The following is a 13,630-nucleotide window of genomic DNA, read 5'->3' on the forward strand; positions in this document are numbered from 1 at the left end:
TAATGATTAAAATTGAGTATATCTGACTGTAGACCTAAACGCTACTAGCTTTTCTGGGGTTCAGTGGAAATACAGAGAAACTTTTGGGACTTGATTTTTATATTTTGTTTATTTTAGTCAAATTTTATAATAATAGATGTATTTAATTTCTTTGAAGAAGTAAGTTTGTTGAGGCCTAGAAACAAGAGCAACGGCAATCATATCTAAGGTGGGGGAATCACTTTGAAGGAGGATTTTATAAGGGATTCTGAATCGACTAGCAGTGCATATTTTGTACTTAAACAAATCAATGGGGCTTGATCTATAGTTTAAGGCCTGTTGATTAAATAAACACACATCATATTCATATTCATATTGTTTAGTAAAACCCCAGTTTAAGGCTGTATTCTACTACAATTATAAAACATAGAAAAACTGTTATATTTTCAAACTTGTTAGTTTGTATTGCCATTCCTCAAATTGGATGAATAATATTATAATAATAATATTAAAAAAATGTGACTGTTCCTTTATATAAACGATATCTCTCCGAAAAATTCTTGTCGCTGAATTCAAATTAATTGAACCGTGTTTTGTATATTTTTCTTTACTTTTTTTCCTATATTGTTCAATTGCGGTATCAATCGATATTTTGATTTAATATAATTTACTTTTTCAGCTTTTTAATTCACAAACAAAAATCAAATATGACATTTGGCTGTGATAATAACAACTTAGGCACAGCAATTGCTATTTTTATAGTTGAACCACAGATTAAGCCCTAAACTTAGGTTTAAATTTATTTATAAATAGCCTTAACTCTGGACAACTTAGCAAGAGTTTAGCAAACATCTAAGAATATGCCTAAATTAATTTAATATATCTTCAAAAACATGTACTGTTGATATTAAATACTTTATAACTTTATCGGAGGAATCCTAATTTACGATTTTTTCTTATATTATTATTCAATCACAAGACGAATTTATATTTTTCTTTTTTATAAAGACAGCTTAACAAACAGATTCCCTCATTTTGGTTCATTTTTAGACCTAAGCAGTGAATTACTATAATTTATAGGAACATTTTTTATAGGTTCTAATTTATGCAATGTTACGTTATGTACTGCAAAACTAGTCAACTAGTGGGTTGGCCAAGTATCATTAACTTCAAATGCAAATACATTATTGTGTACAAAACACTCCTCAAGCAAGCCATTAAGTCCATCACGATTCGTATTTTGTATTGTAAAGAAATTTTACTTATTTCTTTTTCAAATTTACAAGGAACCATTTTACAGAAAACATTAATTGAAGCTGTGCAGAAAATTAATGAAAAAACACGATCAACTGTCATTTTGACAGAAGTAGACTTGACTTAATAATAGTCAAGGACATATCTCTTAACTAACTTTTCAGTCAATTTTCCAATAAAGTTGCTTTAATTGATTGGAACCCATTTTTGGCAGTTAGCCAATAAAATACTAGAAACTCGTCTTACTTTTAAGTCCCTTATTTCGTCTGAAAGGTCTGAATCTTCCCACTTTTGACTGTTACAAATCTTAACTATTTGACACTTCACCAATGAGTTTAGGAACGATGTGATGAAGCCATTTTGTTACAAGTCGTAACAATCTTAACGTTAAGGAGCGACAATAGTTAACAACAGTTAGAAAAAGATTAGACCTCAGAACTTTGAAAATAATCTGTTTAGAGCTTTGCTCTGACTGCTCATAGATTTCCTTCGAGCCAGCTTGATGATTCCCATTTCACATAAGGAAACTTCAAGTTTCCGACATTTTTTAGGTTTGAAAAGTGATGACGAAGGATATTGATCAAAATCGCTCTAGATTTCGGAAAGCAAAAGCGATTTAGTTTTTTTTTGAGATTTTTCTATTTTCATATTTTTTTATAATAAGCGCACACTCAAAAGACTTATACTACCCTTATTATGTAGACACAGTGTGAGCACTAGGAAAGGGAAAGAGGCAGAGTGTGGCAAGGCATTCCACATTACGTACGGCTGAAGAACGAATCTCTGTACCTGACAGTACGACCGAAGTTGGGTTCGAATGTATATTGATGAGCATTCCTAGAAGCGCGAGTATTACGGTTGAGCAGTTAAAGGGGAGGAATGCAGGTGGCTAAATGATCTTACGATGGTAATATCACCAATCAATCTAAATGCTCTACGTTCAATTCTATCCAAGAGGCTTAAGTAAGTTGCAGGAGCAGCAGCCCAGATACGGGAGCTATACTCAAGCTTTGGACGTATATAATCTTTGTAGATAACTGCTAGATCAGAGGGGGAGAAAAACTTCTTGCATCGCCTTAGAAAACCCGAACATCTTGCGGGATTTTTGGGGACATCGCATATGTGATCGTTCCACAAAAGGTGGTTGGTGACATACCGAGAATATCGAGATGTTCAGTGTCCTTGATGCAAGTGCCATCTATGGTTAATGGAAAGGGGGATATATCTCACTTTAACGATACAAGACAGCATTGCGTCTTTAATCCCCATTGATATGTTGCAGACAGGAGATCATTAATACAAATGAGAAAGAGTGTTGGAGATAGAACAGAGCCCGGGGGTACACCAGCATTTATTTTATGGTTTTCAGACTTGAATCCATCCAATACTACTTGTATTAAACGATCCGAAAGGTAATTACTAATCCAATGAAGCAGAGATTCATGAAAACCGAAAGCACGCATTTTCGATAAGAGAGCCTAATGACAAACCCTATCAAATGCTTTTGAAATATCAAATGCAATAATCTTACTTTCTCCAAAACTGTTCAGTAAGATGAACCATGAGATCACCAGTGGAACTATTGCTTCGAAAGCCGAACTGCCGGTCATTAAGAAGCTTTCGATCTTCAAGATATTTGTTGAGCTGATAATTAATCAGCGTTTCCATGACCTTGGAAAGAAAGGGGACGTAAGTGCAATCGGTTGGTAAAATCCACTCGGAACGAGACCTGAGGAGTGAGACAGATGAAAAAGCTTACGCAGTGGTTTTGCCAGCGTTGAAGAACACCTCTTCAGGACAATAGCGGGGATACAGAAGATCTTTTAGGACTTTCGCTGCAGTACGAGTGCGAAAAAAGATTTGCCCCATAGAATCGCTAACTCGCTCAAGTACAGCCGGAGTCATAACGATCACTAGCAGCGTTGAATTGTTGGCGAACTGCCTAGAAGAGATTAGCTTTCTCTTAAGAACTAACAAAAGGAGTGTCATTGACAACGAGCGTAGGAACCGATGAAGAGGAACAAATTCCTCATGTTTTTTACAAATGACCAAACATTTTTACTGCATTTGGGACATTGCAGGCTTTCCTGGCTTGTTTGAACTTTTTCCGGCTTTCCCCAGTACGGTTGGCTTTATAGTAACGGAAACTTACCTTCTTGGCCCTATTAACCTCTTCACAGCTCGCATCAAACCATGCATTTTCCTTACGTCTGATGCTCTTAACCCTATTCGGGTAAAAAAGTTCTCATTCCCAGAAGAATGAAACTTGTGATCATATCAGCGCTGGCGTCAACGTCACTATCGAGGAAGCATAGTGACCTGTTAAAGATTCTAAAATAATTATTAAGACCGTCCCAGTTGGCTTTCTCGTATTGCCAAACGGTTCGATTTTTACACGAGAAATTTGCTGATATGACACAATGGTCAGATGTGCCTAGAGGAGATAAAACAATTTTTAATTTTCTAAAAATTATTTATTTTAGGAATCTAATTTGTGGAACAAGCTTACGCACTAACCGTTACGTCACAGCAATATCTTCAGAAGAATGAAGAAGACTTAATAATTTTCATAAACCAGAATCGTTTTATTTCAAATTCAACCAGAATTTGTTTATTTATTGTTAATTAGGTTCGCCTTTTTTTCTCTCTGTCTAACAATTTAAATAAAGTCCATTGCTTATTCTTTCTTAACTACTTTAATAAATGTTTTAAAAAATCAAGATATTAACATAATTTAATATTTTCAATTAATTGCATCTTAGCAACTATTTGCAACTACTACGTTCGATTCGTCATTTGCCACCTCCGTTTTAATCTCACTCTGTAACTTATCAAAGACTGTTTTGATTTTATTGCAACACTCTTTGATGTCTTCCTCCGAGTCCCCAGCACTTAGTGCACTAAGCAGCTTAAGTATTGTGTTGGGTGCATGCATCTTGAGGGCGCTCTCCAGTTCGTCCTCGAGTGTGTTCATCACTGTTCGAGTGAGGAACTCCAGAATCGTCATGCAAATGTCTTCAGAATTGACTTCTTCGTCGTTCTCCTCGCCCTCATCACCCCACTGCTGTTCGTTGTTCTCTTTGGCCTCACGATCCGAATCGATGAGATGCCAGATCGAGATCATTTGGGCGAAACAAACCTCATGGAAGGGATCGCCGAATGCCTGGAATAGTTCGTTGACATTCTCCACAATGCCCTGTTCGTTGGAAGTGAGTGGAAGCAGATATATTGGTTGGCATAGGGGAGACAAGATCTGAGAGATGCAGTGGAAGAGGTCGTCCAAATAGGGTTCATAGCATTTCTGTGAGATTTGCTCGTAAGGAGACAAGATGACATTGATGTCCAGGAACAGGGTCATAATCTTTTTGGTGTTCTTCGATGGCGAAGCGGTACCTTCTTCGTTGGAGTTCTGTTCCAGCTTGCTGGCTGGCAGAAGTGTTTTGAAGGCTTCTATGATGCCCTCCACCAAACAGGGCTGGACGAATACATCACTGAAACACAGATCCTTGGTGTCTGGCTGGATTTCAATCAAAGCGAATGTTACACACAAAGCTTCCAGCGTCGACAGAGCATTGACGAGAAGAGTTAAATTCGCAGAGTTATTCAAAATGAAGGCAAAATTCTCTATGAAACTATCACATTCCTTGAAATGTTGAAACCATAAGACCTCATCTCCTGAGTTCATTTCGGAACTGACCACTGCATAGAAGAATCTCATCAATTGGATGAGTGTCAAGCTGTCGGTGCAGGAGATGAGGTTGAGTAGTACGGACATTACCTGTGAATTGCAGCACAGATCTTTGCGGGTCTGTTGAACACTGCACATATTCGCTATGATGCCAACAAGAATCTCTGTGAGACGTTTGTCTTCGGTCTTTTCGATGATGTCTGTGAATATTTCCGGAACGTTGTGGTCGAGAAGGAGCTTAACGACATCCGCCTCGATGGTCATGTTCCACAGGGAGCACAAATCCTTCTCGAAGGGCTCATCTTCGCTTAGGTCCTTCTCGATTTTTGTGAGTTTCAGCAGCGTTGAAAGGACAAATCGTTCGCTGTACAAAGTGTTGCCGATTGCGTCTCCTTTTATTTTCTCCAAGTCTTCTTTTTCGATCTCATCGTCTGAGACCGAGGGATTGAAACTTGAATTTACTTCTTCAACAATTGGACCGACGGTGGTCGTGACTGTGGTGGCGTCAGCGTCAGTTGCCGTGGTCGTTTCATTTTGTAGTTTGGATTCGGAATTTTCTGGTTCTGCTTCGCCGATTACTCCGTTGTTTGATTCTTCTGCTGCTGCTAAACTTGGTTCTTGTGGGTCAGACATTGTCTTGAAGATATTTAATAATCCAGGATTGGATTTATTTAATTGGATGTTTGTGTAATTTCTTTTTGTTAAAAAAGAAAACTTCAGCAAAAAAGTTTTATAATTTTCGTTGTCAAAATGTCAAATGGCTAAAATGACATTTTGGCCGGTATAAACAAAGCGAAGGCAGTTCCGCTTTAGAAATCAGGGATGTCTATGAGAATATGTGAAAAACTCATGGGTTGAGGCTGCTCGTGAACATATATTTAAAAGAAATTTGAAAATTTCGTTTGACAGCTCTTTAGCTAGATTTTTTTTTAGCGAATGTTGACTTTTTGTACAAAAAAGCTTAAAACACTTTTTAAACATAGGGTTATGGCTCTGTTTCCTTACTTGATAGTTTCTTATGTTGCCCATTTTTTCAGTTAAATTTTCCTTGCATATGAATGTGATAAGAACTTTTCAAAAAATTTGCTACTTCTGTCTTGATTAGACAGTTGCCAAAAAATTGCCACTGAACTACTATTATTGAAAAGTTGACAGAAAACTTAGTCACACAAATCTCGATTGCTTTCAATCCAAGCGTAGTAAAATGTCAGCTGGCTATGTGTTTTTCATTTTACTCAAAACTGAACTGATATATTTTGAGATTAGTTCAGTATTCATTTGTTTAAAATCTACCTCACAAAACACAACTCATAATAAATTTGTAGTTTGTGAGATGAGTTTTTCTTTTAAAAAAATAATGTTTTAGTATTTTGCGTTCGAAAAATTTAAGATGCAGGTTAAACAAGTAAAGTTTAAAGTTTGACATCAAGAGTGTAAAAATTTAAGTAAAACGAATGTTATTGACTGCAAAGTTTCTATTGTTATCTGAACCTTCTCAAAGATTAACTCTTACAAGTTTTACTTGCTGTTATAAAACCGTCAAAAAAGTCAAATTCATTTGGCCTCAAAAATATACTTATTTTAAACCATTTAATTCCAGTTGATTATTAAATTTTGTTTAGTTTTATTGTAAACAAAATTGGAATGTAGTTGCCCCTTTAATTGTACAATGAAAATACTTTTCACTCCTACTGTAAGAAAATACAACAGCACGACTCTCGAACGCATCCCACATCAGCTGTGCCTGCGCCTGACTGTTCACTTTTGACGTTTCAAATAAAATTTGTTTTTTTGGTAGTACACCAAATTCCCGAGACCGAATCGAAAAAAAAACTTTGTCCCAAACTATCCAAAGAAAATTAGTACAAAAATAAAATTTTCCCGAAATGTTGCTCCTTCGAAACCCTTCTATCCTGACAAGTTTCGCACGTAACTTTCACAAAATCGCCCTCACTCAACCGAATATCCTTAATCAACAAGTCGAAAAAGTTGACTCATATTCCAAAATAAAAATCAATTCTCAAATCAGTGTTAAAATCCGACCATACAATGTCCATGAATGTCAGGACTCCAATCTACTTCGTGCTACGATTCGAGGTGCTGCAGATAGCAAATCTGACGATGCCCAGTTAGACGTTAAAATCCATGACAAAGATGTCGAAATTACAAGTAAGACATCATCGACCCGCAAGGATGCAGAACAGCTTGTCTGTCTTTTAGAGGTGCCCATCAGAGCTGACATTCTAATCGATACTGATTCAGAAGTAAGCATCGCCGATATGTACTGTGAGGAATTGAATGTGACCTCGAGCAAGGACATAAACACGAAGAACGTCCGAAGCACCACAATTGATCTGTTGTCGAAAAATGGAAATATACAATGCAATGGGTTGCTTCTGGGACAAAAAATCAATATAAAAACCAACGAAAATGGGGTATGTTAGTTTTACAATTTAATGTTGGTGGGGATTTCTAAATTGTGTGCGTAGTCAATTTTTCTAGATAAACTTCAAGGCGACTCAATAAATTGCCAAACAACCGATGGAAATATCAAAACAAACTCCTGCTACGTGGAGGCTTCCAAGTTCACAACTGACAATGGAACCTTGGACTTGAAAAACATCCACAAGACCACTGAAGTTTGTGTGAATCAAATGGGAGACTTATTCATGAGTAAGTATGAACTTGGTAAAGTCTCCTTGAAAAATCTTAGAATTTACTTTTTTCCAGCTGGAGTTCATGGAAATATTCAAATCCACTGCAATGGTGGTGGCAACGTCAACGTACAACTATCCGAAATCGTCGGAGACAACAAAATCATCACAAAAACCGACGATAATGTCATTATTAATATCTCCGATCAAATTGAAGAAACTTCCTACATCGAAGTGAATTCCAAGAAATTCACTCTCGACGAATCTCTGTCGCATTTATCTGATTGTGTTGAAAATGAGAATCATTTCCGAATGAGCAAGGAACAAGACAATTGCAATAAATTGCTCATCGAATCGAAGGGTAATTTGATTTTGGGCAAACTTTCATGGGCCGATAGCATGAAAATAGCAATGGGTTTGAAGGAAATTTGATTGTTGGTTGTTGTGAGATGTTTGGAAGGTTATGTAAAGTTGATATTGATATTTTCTTGCAATAAAATGTTTTAAAATTTATGTTTTGCATAAAGTCAAAAGTAGATGAAATTAACAGCAAAATATTTTCACATTATTATGTAATTGGATTGTAGAAACAAAAGACAAAATTAAAGTTATCTATTTATTCACAAAAATATGTGTTTTTATTGATTTTTCTGAAAGGATTGGAGTGAATACGTAGAAAATATGAACCTCATCACTAAAACAAATCAAAATGGTGAAATAGCAAACGAAATGACGTAACAACTTAAAAAGAACTTGAAATTGTCGACGCAATGACGGAATTCATCTGAACTCATATGAAAGGAGCCTGATGATAGTGTGGGAATTTGGAAAGCATAACGCTCTTAAGAGGTAGACCAATTAAGTTATTATTGAGAATTGTAAAATTTTGTGAAAAGGAATTATTATTATAAACACAAAGATTTATAGTCTCGTTAAATAAGAGGAAAAAGGGGGACGACTTTTGAATGAGAATCGGTAAGCTGGAAACTCTTTTCAACCTTTCTTTTGGTGTTCTTAATGTTGTCTTAAAAGTCTCAGTCTTTTTGGTTTCTTATGCATAAATCAAATGTTTTTGAAACCCTAACATATATTTTGTACAACTTTTGTCCACTAAATTATTTTATAAGCTCAACCGAGATAGAAATAGATTTTTATAATATCTGGTCACTTTCAAAGGATCTTGTATGCTTTAATATGTCAAATACACAGTGTGGGCTCTTGGCAAAAAGGGAGAGGCTAGGAAGGAAGCGTCGCTGTAAATTGCTTTTGAATTCTTAAACATTGCAATGACAGGGAAAAACAAAACGTGATAGGTCATTCCATATTCTTGTAGTACAGCTTAAGAACTAATTTTTGTATTTTACAGCCAAAATGTAGTTGGTAATTTTACTAAGAAGTGTTAACATCATTAGACCTATAGAAACGGAGATAATTATAAAAAGTAGTTTTTGCTATATTATCTGACCTTCGGCTTACGCAAGCCCGAATTTAGAGGTCCATAAAGAAGCGGAGGGCCCCTCGACCCAAATTTTTTTCACCCGAGTTTTTCAATAAATAATTTATTGTGAAACCAAGTACATTCCTTTAGTTTTGAACAAACACATATAAACATAAACGGAAAAAAGAATTATCTAAAATTAAATTCTAGTGTTAACGGTCGGAACCTTTCGAGCTCATTTTGCCGAAAAATCGTTGATGATATCGTTGAAATCCAGTTCTTGCAATAAATCGCTTTCAATGCTCAGGAGAGAAAGTTTCGATAGACCGTTTTGTCCCATCGTGATTCGAAGCCTATTTTTTATAATTTTCATTTTTGAAAAAGAGCGCTCTCCAGTGCAAAACCAAATACATTCTCAATGCAATTCGAGGTTTGTGAATGTAGCTCTGAAATTTTTTGTTTTTGGAGAATTAGGTAGTACAAAATTCCGGCGATTGATCTGTTCCATAGTCCTTTTCCTTTTTGTATGAGTCAATCAAAGACACAAATTGAACCAACTCATCCAAGACTAGGCTCTAAATCATCCGCATACCCTTTCACCAATGCCTCTGTTCCATCTTCTCGTTAATCCAAATCTCGAACGTACAGCTTCATAGGCATGCAATCTTGGCCAATCACTGGGATGAAGAAGAATACTTTGTATTTTCCTTGTGTGACAGATTTACGTCTTGTGCTTTCCCGTAATCGAGCTTCAACCTTACATTTCTCGTTCTGGTGTGGGTGCTTGATAGTACATATTCATCAGTATGGGGTATTTTTTGGCTGCTTCCTCGTATTTATCAAAATCATTTCGTTTGGATTCCATGAACGATTTCAATGATTGCCGATTCCAAATTCATTTTTGGGTCTTACAACATTTTGTTTATAGCGTTGAATCACTCCAAGACATCGTTCCAAAATTTGTAAACAAAGCGTTTTCGGGACCACTCATCTTATTTAGAAGGTGCGTTGCTTCATTCCTCACGATGTCTTTTTGCTCTTTATTGGAAGATATGCTGGTTAGAGCTTCTTAAATTTTTTCGAATAGCCGTTGACTAAGGCTTTCGTAGCTTCAGCTCGACAAGAGCAACGAGTGTCGCTGAGCTTTTTCAACGGACGGTTTTTTAAGATAAATTCTTTTTAAATTAAAAAAAAAAGATTTTGTTTTTTTTTTTTAATTGCGGGAATAAATATTCATCGGATGTAAAATTAAGAATTTTCAGTGATTTTTAAAAGCATCACAAAAATATATTTCAAAGAAATATTAAATTCATAAATCAACTATTTGTGGAATAATCAAAAGTGAAAAAATGTTAATCCATCATAGAGGAGGAAAGTCTCGAAGAAAGATATCAAAAGATGATTGAAAAATAACAAATTTCATCCGAAGAAACCCAACGGCATCATCCAGGGAAGTAAAAATTGAGCTTAAGTTATCCATTGACCCATCAACTATCAAAAGCCGCTTACTGCAGGCCGGATTGCGTGGTTTTCAGATAGCAAAAGCGTCATTTATTTAAAAAAAAATGTAATAGCTCCAAAAATGGAAAACGGTCTTGTTTTCTGACGAATCAAAGTTCAATATGCACAGATCGGGTAAAAAACAACATGTGAGAAGGTCAAGATGTGAGAGACTAAATCCAAAATACACTAAAGGGACGGTCAAACATGGATTTTAGGTTTGGCCTGCTTCTCTGGCCAAGGAATCTGGCCAATTAGACAAGTGGAGGGCATAATGAAGTCTAAAGACTATGTAGACATACTTTGTAACACCATATTGCCTTATGCTCAATGGAAAATGACCGTTCCAACACGACAACGATCCCAAACACAAGTCGAAATGGGCCACAAAGTGGATTACAGAAAAAAAGACTTGAGGTTTTACCATGGTTAGCCCAATCCTAAGACCTAAACCCAATAAAGAACCTGTGGGAAATTGTGAAGAGAAGAATTGGAAACAATATTTTTTAAGCAAAAAAATTACCTATTTGCTGGAATTTAGAGGCAGTGGAAAGACATTCCAAAAACGGTTATTAATAACTTTGTAGCTTCTATGCCAAGAAGATATACAGCCGTTATAAAAAAATAAAGGGTAAGAAAATAGTTTGAAATTTAGTTGTGAGGTTTTACCAACTATATAAGTGTTGGAGTAATGAGAAAAGACATCATTCGACAACTAGATGTCTCAACATCAGACAACCCTGTACTTCATTTGGCTGGTCTGATTCTACTCTTAACTTCCGTCCTTGCCGAACATTCATTTTGATATACTTTTGTCTACTGTTTAATAATTACCTTTTTCTGAATTAATAAATCTGCTTTGAGTTATTTAAATTGATAAAACTTATTTATTTTGTATGTCACTCATAACAATAAGTATGTAGTTATTTATTTTTTTGTTTGAGCGAAGGGTGTTAAATTTTTTTCCAACATTAAAACGTAATATCAAAAAAGTTTAGAAAACTAATAAAATAATTTTGCTGCTTGATTTTCTTAACAATTTTTTTGAATGAAAAATGTTGGAGGTTCTAGTTGCAAATGTTTTGCACAGCACTGTACGCATGTATTCCAAAACATTGATCTTCTTTTAACCGTTTTGCTTCTTTCTGTTGAAAGCCGTTTAATCATAAGTAGACTTTTCTGTAAGATTTATGCAAGACAGCTGGAATCTAACAACTTATGACTTATTATTTCATTCAACCAGCCGAATATCCACTACTTCTTCCAATAAATCTGGGTAGTCATTCCGTAATTTTCAAAACGATAATCGTCAAAACGATTATCATTAACGATATCGTCAATAATTTGCTTCACGTAACTTTATCACTATCGTCTCGTTCAATCGTTTTTAGTATAAGTTCGTTGAGTATATTATACTATGACTGAAATGTCAAAATCAACTCAACGAAGGATAATGCTTGTTCAATAGCTTGAAAATGTTATTAAACTTGTTTTTTCTCTATGAGAAATTTTGAAAATTTGCAACAAATGTATTGTTAATAAACATGCCACCTATTTTGTGATGTTTATTGTTATCTTCACTTTTTTTGTTATAATTTGTTGCCGCCGAAGATAAAACAATAATAGCCGCGTTTTATTATCACCGTGATCTGATCCGGATCAGATCATGATAAGAAAACAGCATTGGATCATCATATTTTTTATTATTTAAAGTTTGGTAGCAGTGTCAAATTCGTTCTTTCAAAAGTGACATTTCGAAGGAAAAAAAATATAAACAAATACCCAAAATGGAAGCTGCTGTGGTTGATCGAAGTATTCATTTTAATTTTTATTTCTTTTCTCTTTTAAAAACTTTTATAATTTAAAGTTTTTATTTGAAAGTGATGAAAGCGAAGAATCAAACAATTCAATTTTATCCCTATTGAACCTTATCGATGATGATTCAAGTTCCAGTTGTAGCTCCACAACTTCTGAAAATGTGCAAATCACAAAAATCAAAAAATGTTGAAAATACTTTTACATGGGATTTTTTTGAAATTTCGAGAGAAAATCATACAAAATTCTTAAAAGTGTTACATACAACCCACCGTCATTTCAAAACTACTCTCTTAATTGAGATGGTTCAGACGGTTCTGAGTTCTAATTTATGTCACCTAAGTGTTTCTTACAACCATTTTCAATTTTAAGAATGATTTCAAAAAATTCCCATGTAAAAGTATTTTCAAAATTTTTTTCTGCTGCAGCTTTCTCGATTTTATTTATGTTTTTTGACATTTAAAGCAGGGTTGCCCATAGAACATTTTGCTCAATGATTTTTTTTGTTCCTTTTTTTTGGGCAAAATATTACCCATAAATTATGTCAAATATACATTTGTTTGGACTTAATTATTTGAATTTCACCAATTAATTAGTTTTGTTAAAATATCTAATTATTTCATGGATTATATACCAAATAAATAAATATAAAGCTTCTCGCTTTTTATTTAAAAAAATATTTTATTTCAGTCAAATTAAAATGTTTATATGGCAATACAGGTTTTATTTAATTTGTTTGCAATGAGACCAACATTTACATGTGAAATCACAAAGATAGAGCGCTTCTTGTTGTGAAAAAAAGAATTAAATTTTGGATCTCAAATTGAGATCCAAACACAAAACAGGATCTTGTGTTGTTGTTGTAATGCATGTAAATTCAAGATCCGGATCAGATCATAGTGATAATAAAACGCGGCTAAATATCAAAATGTTTGTCCAATGTCTGATATTTTTGTAAATCAGCTGCTGTAATAAACCCAATTTTGTCCAACTGAAGGAAGTGAAGACTTCATTTTATCCACAGGGTACATAACTTGGCTTGAAAAATATTTTATGTTTCCAAAACTAATTTGGATTAGTGCTTTGTCCAAGAGCGATACAAAAATCGTTGCCTGTAGAATATGCCAATGTTCCTGCGCCCCAAAATTCCAATCATTACAACAAATTTTAATATTGAATGTATATACATACATTATGTATGTAGAACTACAATCGTCTGGCAAATTTATTGTTTATAATATCGTTATAAAGTCCTCTTTTTTGCTAAACTACAAGTTTTATTTATTTAACAACAATTAAAAG

General features: G+C 34.7%; 2 protein-coding genes across 2 annotated transcripts; one reads left to right on the forward strand and one right to left on the reverse strand.

Moving 5' to 3' along the window:
- Positions 1-3,912: 3,912 nt before the first annotated feature.
- LOC129952162 (uncharacterized) lies at positions 3,913-5,694 on the reverse strand. The gene has a single exon (XM_056064620.1). The coding sequence runs from the start codon at positions 5,552-5,554 to the stop codon at positions 3,992-3,994; it is 1,563 nt and encodes a 520-aa protein (XP_055920595.1). The 5' UTR covers positions 5,555-5,694; the 3' UTR covers positions 3,913-3,991.
- A 996-nt stretch (positions 5,695-6,690) lies between these two features.
- Positions 6,691-8,204, forward strand: LOC129949609 (uncharacterized). Its single transcript, XM_056061170.1, has 3 exons — positions 6,691-7,356; positions 7,411-7,594; positions 7,652-8,204. Exons 1-3 carry the CDS (start codon positions 6,808-6,810, stop codon positions 8,005-8,007), a joined length of 1,089 nt encoding a protein of 362 aa, XP_055917145.1. The 5' UTR covers positions 6,691-6,807; the 3' UTR covers positions 8,008-8,204.
- Positions 8,205-13,630: the final 5,426 nt, after the last annotated feature.

The sequence above is a fragment of the Eupeodes corollae genome, chromosome 3, assembly GCF_945859685.1.
Source record: "Eupeodes corollae chromosome 3, idEupCoro1.1, whole genome shotgun sequence".
In the NCBI taxonomy this organism is placed as follows: Eukaryota; Metazoa; Arthropoda; class Insecta; order Diptera; family Syrphidae; genus Eupeodes; species Eupeodes corollae.